This window comes from Chanodichthys erythropterus, chromosome 6 (genome assembly GCF_024489055.1).
Source record: "Chanodichthys erythropterus isolate Z2021 chromosome 6, ASM2448905v1, whole genome shotgun sequence".
Classification (NCBI taxonomy): Eukaryota; Metazoa; Chordata; class Actinopteri; order Cypriniformes; family Xenocyprididae; genus Chanodichthys; species Chanodichthys erythropterus.
Genome location: NC_090226.1, coordinates 2,655,760 through 2,665,000, shown reverse-complemented (window position 1 = coordinate 2,665,000; position 9,241 = coordinate 2,655,760). Strand labels below are relative to the sequence as shown.

The window sequence follows — 9,241 nt, the reverse complement described above, 5'->3', positions numbered from 1 at the left end:
TTATAAATATCTTCTTCTTTTTTTTTTTTTTTTTTAAAGGAGAGATGGCCAAACAGATGAAAGTGAAGAAACTAAAAAATCTGAAGACTTTGGACTCCAAACCTGGTGAGACTTAAAAGAGAAACTATCATGAGTTCATTCATTATTATGTTTGTATTCATGTAGGTTTTATTCAGAACAATCAGAAGTATTTAGTCTTTGTATTTCCTTCTGTTAATGTCTGAATTACTGATAAACCCCAAACTGTAAATTTCCAAAAACAAAAGAATAAATAAAGCTCAGCGTTTGTAAAGTAAAGTAACTGAAGGATTGTTCGTCTCAGGTGTCTACACTGCATATAAACCTTTCCTGAACAAAGACGAGGACATTATCAAGCAGCTCCAGAAGGTGAGAGTCTCTCTGGTGTATTATATCACTGCTCAGACATTCAAGCTGATGTATTAATTCAGTGTTTGTGTGGTTAACATCAGGGTGTTCAACAGAAGCGTCCTTCAGCGGCCCAGAATGCAATTCTTCGACGATATTTCCTGGAACTTACACAGAGTTTCATCATTCCACTGGTACATTCTTTACATACAATATAAATGACATTCACAACCGCCATGGGATGTCCTGAACAACTATTGAAATCGCTTTTGTCATTTGAAATAAAGCTGAAATAAATTTTTTTTTTAAAATATTAGATGGAAAAAAAAAAAGGAAACAAATATTAGAAATGTTGCCTTTGAGACTAAATGAAATAAGTTTAAGTTAAAGTAAAATTACTAAAATTTAAATAAAAATGAATTAACGTTTTATATAAATATTAGATGAAAAACTTCATCTAATAATGCCTTGGAAAAAATAAATTTGAGTTCAATTACTAAAATTGCTACAAATAAAATTTAAATAAAAATTAAAGCTAAATATAAATAGATGGAAAAACTTTAAAGAATGTAAACAAAAATTTGAATAATTGCCTTTGAAATAAATAAGTGTAAGTTGAATTACTAAAATTGCTAAAACTAAAATTTAAATAAAAATAAATTAAAGCTAAATACAAATATTAGGTGAAAAGCTTTAAAAAAAAATAATATAATAGAAACGTTGTCTTGAAAATTAACTAAAATTAGTTCAAGTTGAGGTACTAAAGTTACTAAAACTGAAATAAAAATAAATTAAAGTTAAATAGAAATATTAAAAAATGAATTAAATTGACAAGCACATAATGAAATTACTAAAATTGAAATGAAAACAATACAAATAATAAATAAAAGCTAATTAAACATGAAAAAATTGTATAATGGTATATAAATAACACTTTAAAAACATGGTAAATACATGCTAAAATGATGAAGTCTCATGCTTAACTTCCAGACCGTAAATGTTTGATATAATATTATAGTGATCGACCGATATTGATTTTTTATAACCGATACCGATTATTTGCATGTTTATGTACCCGATAACCGATATGCAGAACCGATATTTATTTACTGTTATACTTCTGTTTTTGACAATTATTACAACACAAATGAGCTGAACAAACCATTTTTTTTATAACAATCACTCCCTCCTTGCATACAAAAAAAAAACTTTATATTTATTCACAAATAAATAGAGGGGTCTGAGTCCAAAACATTAAAGTGCAATTAACTAAATAATGGTTATGTAGTAAATCAAATGATTATATAATCTAGGGTGTTTAAACGAGATAATCTTGTCAAAAAATTCATGCAGTGGCCGTGCTTGAGGCTTCCTGATCATCAACCCATTCAGGTGCTGAGCAATATGAACGAACTTTTTTTTCCGAGACTATATAAAGTTAAACAGCACTTGTCAGTTGGCATTTTATGATCTAAATTTAATCTAACGTTAAATCATGAAATGCCAACTGACAAGTGCTGTTTAACTTTAACTTAATCAACCGCGATCGCGCATGGAGATAATAAATAATTAATTTCCACAAAGCGGTAGGCTATATTTATATGTGTATTAGCGAAATAACTGTTATGTAGTAAATGATAATATAATCTAGGGTGTTTAAACAAGATAATCTTGTCAAAAGTTTCATTCAGTGGCCGTGCTTAAGCCTCCTGATCATCCGTCAGTTGCTAAGCAATATGAACGAACTTTTTCTTCTAGACTAATGGTGAGCAAATACAACAGATAGAGAATTAAATTCAGCTTTTATTTTCAACATGCACTCATTCACGTCTGTTTTATTTAATTCATGTAAAGTTACGTCTTTATTGGGGCAGGACATGACGAATTACACTACGTGACTCAATGAGTTCGTCTCAATTGTTTAGAAACAAGTTGCATAAATGAACTATATCAGGAATTTATGTCTCAGATCTCATTTGTGCATATCTGTTATGTTAAATAAAGTTGATTAATTAAAGCAAACCAAGTAGAACAAATACTTTACCTGTGCACTGAGTTTTTGTTGACTGATCTCCTCAGACGCCCGGGCTGCAATTGCGGAAATCTCAAAACGGCCACAAGATGGCGCCGTAAAATCGGCGAATCCGATATTACAAAACCGATACCCGATTATGGAAAAATGCTTAAATATCGGGAAAAATATCGGTAAACAGATATATCGCTCGATCACTATAATATTATATGTTTGATTTGCAGGAGCGTTATGTGGCCAGTCTAATGCCTCTACAGAAGAGCATTTCACCCTGGAAAGTAGGACAGATTTTTATTTTTATTTTTCAGATCTTTTCCTTTTAGATGAATCAATTTAGCAACTTTTAAGGATACTCACAATATTCCTTCTCTCATTTCCCAGAGTCCTCCACAGCTGCGGCCGTTCAACCAGGAAGAGTTTATGAAAACCCTGGAGAAGGCCGGACCTCAGCTCACCTCACGACTCAAAGGAGACTGGATCGGCCTCTACAGGTACAGCAGCTCTCACAGATTTGATATATGTATGATTTTATATATATATACAGCACTTTAAATGCATCTGTACTCTTTTCATCTGTTCTGGTCTCGCGCAGACAGTTCCTGAGGTCTCCGAACTTCGATGGCTGGTTCAGGAACCGCAGGAAGGAGATGATGCAGAAGCTGGAAGCTCTTCATCTGGAGGCGCTCTGTGAGGAAGACCTACAGCTGCGGATACAGAAACACACGGAGGTGGAGACGGTCGATCTGGTGCTCAAACTCAAGGAGAAACTGGTACTTCAGTTCAGCACATCTCATCAGCTATGCATCCATACGCTTATTTTTATGCAACTCTGGGATATTGCATAAAAATAGTAAATTGTAATGTAAAATCTGCGTAAAAAACACAGCTACATTGATTGTAATTAATCTCCTTGTTGTCTCTCAGACTCAGGCCGAGAAAGATCAACTTCCTGTCAAACCAGGAACTCTGCCCAAACTACAGTCCCATATCGAGACCATCATACTCTCTCTTCCAGAGGACCTGCAGGGCATCTTACATAAACCGCCGAGCCCTTGACCATCAGCCAACGCTGACGGACCAGACTGCGGCTCATACGGGGTTAACAGACACGAACTTCCACACGTGTGATGGATTTCTGCTGGATCCTCCTCCAAGTGCACTTGTTGCTGCGGATCTGAGTGCCCTTGAACGGACAATGCTGGCATTGCCAAAAACAGCACAGACGACAGCACAGGAAGTGACTGAGCGCGTGAGGGGCGAATGATGGCAGGAATGACGCACATGTGCTACGGTCTGAATGCTGTAAGTCTCACTGTGTGAGATTAACATTCCCGCTGATTTTAAACATGAAGATACTTATACGATGGAATCAGGAAAAAGCGATCTGGATCTGAAGCTGAATGGGCCGGATTCATGTTCACCTCTATAATGGAAATATTTAAATGGTTGTGCTGTGACACCAGAACATCATCATTCATGAAACCTGTCGAAAACATGTTCAGGTCATATTTCACCCCAAAATGAGGAAGAGGGAATAAGAAATATTTTACATAAAGAAAATGAAGCCTATTTTAAGACCATTTTATTGTGGCATATATGTATATATATACACTGTGGCATTATTTTTGTGAAAATCAGGTCATATTTCACCCCTAAATGGAGGAGGAATTAAGAAACTATATTTTGCATGAAGAAAATGAAGCATATTCTAATTCTATGAATTTATATATATATATATATATATATATATGCGTGTGTACATATATTAGCCCCGTGGCATTATTTTCATGATAATTAAACACATTTTAAACCCAGTTTTTATTATTATAATACACCAAATCTAATTTTCATTACTGTACTATGAAAAACATGACATTATTTAAATTATAAAGTATTCAATTGTTAAATATTATTAGTGTTTTTTTTTCTATCATTGTTATAGAGAATCACCATGAATATTGAGAAACTCAAAATGATGCATTACAGAACTTATGCTGAAATGTACTTAATTATCAAGAAAATGTCATCAAATGAAAAGGTCTAAAAATGGGCTTTTATATATTTTTTTCCGTTATATTTTGGGGCGAAATGTTCCCTGGAAATGTTTTCATGAAATTCACTGTTTTGAATCGTGATATTGCAATAAGAGGCAGATTTATTTCCCCTTTAACAGACACCAACACTACTAACATAAATGTTGAAGGACGCTAGTGTGAGTATAATTCATCTTTACAAGGTAAATTAGCACATTATCGCAGGTGCCCGACATTAACTCTACAGCACAAATGCAGTGATGTCTATTTCTCATGATGAAGGCAAACCCAACGAAGAGCAGTGGAGTTTTACATGTATTTATTTTTATTTTTAATTCATAAGCTGACTAACCACAAAAGGGAAAATAGCCATTGTCTTTTCCTTTCCTCACCGGTCGCTGGTTAAACCGATTGAACTAGTCTAGTCACTTTCCCGCACTGAGATTGTGGTCTTCCTTCTAATTCAATATCATATCATATATAATTCATCATTCAGAAAATGATACTTACACACGATATAGTCTTCAAATACAGCTTTTCTTTACACTTGCTTGACCGATAAAGGTGAATACTGCAGTTTCTTTGTGCCTTTCATTTTCTGATTAGTTTGATTTGATCGATCTTTTTTTAGGACCAAGTGTGTTGTTTTTGAGTACATGAGTGCTTTAATGTCATGAAATATGATTGTTTGACCTTTAGAAAGAGCTGTTATTTGCACTTTAACAGTGGAACGTGTAGAGCAACAGAAGACGTTCTCCTCAAAAACACATTTTTATGGCTTGTGTTTTACAGCTGGTCATATTCCATGAAGTCAACCATGTTTGATATTTGAAGATGGAAATACAAACTTTATGTTGTGTGCCTTGAGCTAGAAAGACAAACTGGTGAAGAACCAAAGACCGTCACACTTCTGTATAACTTCACTCTCTAACTGACACTGTTTTCCATATGAATGCTTTATCTGATTATGCTGGTTTGTTTTGGACTCATGGGACGCCTTACGTATGTTGTTTAATGTTTATTTCCTGTAGCGTTGTCAAAAGTACCGACCGCGACACCAAGTCGGTACTGACATTTTAAAAATGTGACGGGTTGAGCGGATTCGTAAATATCTCTGATTGGCAATTGTGTTCACGCGCTCATCGGAAATATGTGTGATTGGCTACTGCTTTCAAACGGTCCCGCTTTCAAACGTTCCCTCTTTCAAATTCAAACGGTCCCACTTTCAAATTTAAACGGTCCCGTTTTTAAATTCAAACGGTCTCGTGCATTGATCAGTGTAGCCAATCACAGACATATCTGGTGACGAGCGCGCGAACATAAAGGCCAATCAGAGGTGTTTACGAATTCGCCCAAACAGCGTTCGTCACATTTTTAAAATATTAGTACCGATTTGGTATCGCAATCTGTACTTTTGACCACACTAATTCCTGAACATGAATCTGGGTCTGTATGACAGTAGGCCTGTGTAAACTGGTTGTTGGGCAACCATTCATGTTTTATATTTGAAGAACAACCTATTTTAACATGCTTGAATTTTAAAGAGTTATATTCTGATATTCTAATACGCAAATAATGAACTGCTTTTGACACGACGCCTGTTTGTTATACTGATGGATATTTTCTAACATCTGTATTTTTGATCTGCTCATTTATATTGGTAGTTATTGTACAGGGTGTTTTATTTGTTGCTGTGGTGATTTATTATAGAATGATATAAATGGAAAATTATGGTTTTTGTAAACCATGTACATCGAACCACAGTCAGCATAAACAATATTTTTCTATCAAACCCTTAACCACTATTTTATTTTTTTCTGTAACCAACAATAGCTTTTCCCTAGAAAGTATTTTATTGTTCTGTTACCCCTTAATGAAGAACAAGTATATTTTTTCCAAGTGTAAATAAATGTCAATAATGAATCTGTGTTGGGTATAAATCTGTTTCTTTTGATTCTAGTATCGGTGCGACTCTAGTATATTTTAGTGCCAAAATAGAAATAGCACAAAGTTATTTTGGTCTTATTTTGCTCTTATTTTGGACTTTGTTTTAAGAGAAAAAACAGTTTGTAGATTGTAGTTTGGTCTGTTTTAAAGGCACAATCTATAATTTTCGCCGCTAGAGGTCGCTTATTAAAAATGACAACTTGAATTTGCAGAATCATGGGAGTCTTGTCTTCACGTCTACAGCCAACGGAAAAGAAGATGACGAGACTCGGACAGAAATCATATTCATGGATGAGGTAATGTATTATAGATTTATTAACATTACTATAGACGAATTTGGTGTTTGCAAACAGTGATGACATTTTTTATTGGCGGAGCCTACCTGGTTGCAGAAAATTACAGTTGAGCAGTAGCAGTCTATGGAAGCCACGAAATAAAACAATAAAAAGAAAAGTTAATTTCGAGTTTATATTATCTCACAGTTATGACTTTTATTTCTCGCAAACCTGAGTTTATATCTCACATTTCTTACAAAGAAGAATTGTGAGATACCCTTATCCTGTCTTTTCTGAATTGCAATTTATCCCGCAATTCTGACTTTTTTCCCCTCAGAATTGTGAAATAAACTCACAATTGCAAGTTATAATGGCCGAACTGGGAGTCATAAACACGCAAATGCAAGAAAAAAAAGTGAGAATTGTGAAATACAAATTTTATAGACTGTTTAAAAGTTGTCTATGTAAAATGTTATAGGTTTAAATATTATTTCATGCTGTAACTGCTATGTATATATGTCCTCTAAGTCTACATAATATTCACATATGCAGTTCTCTGTTTCAAATTCCTGCTTTAATAGTCTGTGAAACGTCTCCGTTTAGCTTCAAAGGACATTTTCAACGATGGTTTTCTTTAAAAATGAAGACAATTTTTTTGCATTCCGATTCCAACATCCAGAGGCATAACAAAATGTTTTTCTCTTATTCTGTGGATTTTGCACATTTTCCTTCAATTGCTACCGCTATTTTTCTGCAACCACTATGCGCGCGCAGCTGCAAGTGACGTAATTGTGACGTCTTCTCCAAAGAGAAGATACTATCTATATAGTATTAAGACGGGTATTGGAGTGAAACAAGGCCGCTGGAGCGATTGCTAATGAGAGACGAGCGTGACCCACGCTCGAGAGCTACAGGACTTTTATTATGCCGCAGACAAACGCTTCTGCTTCTTCCGGTCAAGCGTATGTGGGGTAATGCAGCGCTGTTTATCATATTAGATACATTTTTGTGTTGAAAGTTGTTACAATGCTACTCTGCATTCACTCGGCGACTGCTATGAGACACTTGTTGCACACTGTGATAAGTTAGATTGATATTAGTCATGGTATTCGCGGTAAATCAAGAAAATTATATTGAAATTATAACTGTGTTGAGCTATATTACATACATTTTCTTCATACGTGATTCAGTTGTTCCCTTGTCTAATAAAACACATATTAAAGCGTCTTTGTTGTTTCCATGGGTTCCATGGTCCATAAAACTGGAAATCGAGTGTAAATGATGTCATTGATAGGTGACGCACGGACAGGGTTAAAATTCCTGGCTAAAATTGATTATTTCTCTGGATTTAAATATTCTTGGAAATATCTGGGATAATGTAAGTACACATGTACACTGTTCTAGTGTTTTTTTTTTATTTTTATTTTAATCCAAAAATCTTACATATTGTGCCTTTTAAATAAAAATAAAAAAAAATTTGTCAATAAATACATCTTTACATCTTACAGACAATAAAATAAGAAATAATTTAAAAATGCCTTTATACACTCTAAAGAAAAATGGTGCTATATAGCACCAAAAATGGTTCTTTGGCTCGTAATCATAGCGGAACCTTTTTTGGTGCTATATAGCACCTATCTTTAAAGGTGCTATATGGCACCTTGTCGTATGGTGCTATATAGAACCATAAGAGGTGCCATATAGCACCAGCAGTGGTTCTTTGGCTCGTTATGATAGGGGAACCTTTTCTGGTGCTATATAGCACCTATTCTTATAGTTTTCTAGCACATTTGTCAAATTAGAGGTGCCATATATTGTTTTTTGAGCTAGCAGGGCCCGTTATCATGCCAGGTACTACTGTAGATGAGTCAATATGCTTCTAAATTACACTTTTATGAACGATAATTAATAATTTCTTACCAAATCATGACTTCAAAGATTCAAAATCATGTACTAAATGCTTACTGAAAAACAAAATACATTACACTTTCAAAACCTTTTAATTTATTTCTTTCAGCAGCAAATAAACTCACATTATACTCCCCTTTTATACAAAATAATGCAACAAGCTTGAAATATGTACATTTTTGAAGACAATAGTCCTGTTTTTACATACTGAGTTATGCTCTGAAGTCCTGCAGTTTCTTTTTTGTCCTTCGGGATTTCAAAAAAAATATAGAAACTGGAACTTAAACCATAAGAAAGGGAGCAAGAGAGAGTATTGACTCCAAAAGTCTACTCACAGATTGAGTTGTACACTCATTTTACAGTGACAGGAAGTCCGACTGCATCCTTCAATTTCAAAACAACATACTTCAAAAAGGTCAGTGTCTTTTTCAGTCCTTTAGGGCACTGGATTGGATTCGATTCCAAACGCAAAATATACACACAGGAGGAGGCCCAGTGCCATCAAGATGTCCTCACTCTACTCTGTGATTAACTGGCCATCCAACGTGAACAAAATGTGGTCATACTGCATGAGATGATCCTCCTGCAGGCTTTAGGCACTATCTTAGGTGTTGGGACGACAGGAGGGCTGGTCTGAGCATGGCCCTGGAGAAGAGGGGATAATAGCATTAACCATCTTC

General features: G+C 34.8%; 1 protein-coding gene across 1 annotated transcript in view; it reads left to right on the top strand.

The window, feature by feature from the left end:
* The window catches only part of dennd6aa (DENN/MADD domain containing 6Aa), a 27,288-nt gene extending 20,906 nt beyond the window's left edge, over positions 1 to 6,382 (top strand). The window contains exons 13-19 of the mRNA XM_067387716.1: positions 40 to 105; positions 323 to 387; positions 471 to 560; positions 2,623 to 2,676; positions 2,780 to 2,889; positions 2,991 to 3,168; positions 3,323 to 6,382. Coding sequence (XP_067243817.1) covers positions 40 to 105; positions 323 to 387; positions 471 to 560; positions 2,623 to 2,676; positions 2,780 to 2,889; positions 2,991 to 3,168; positions 3,323 to 3,454 — 695 coding nt within the window. The 3' untranslated portion in view covers positions 3,455 to 6,382. The remainder of the gene's footprint in view (positions 1 to 39; positions 106 to 322; positions 388 to 470; positions 561 to 2,622; positions 2,677 to 2,779; positions 2,890 to 2,990; positions 3,169 to 3,322) is intronic.
* Positions 6,383 to 9,241: the final 2,859 nt, after the last annotated feature.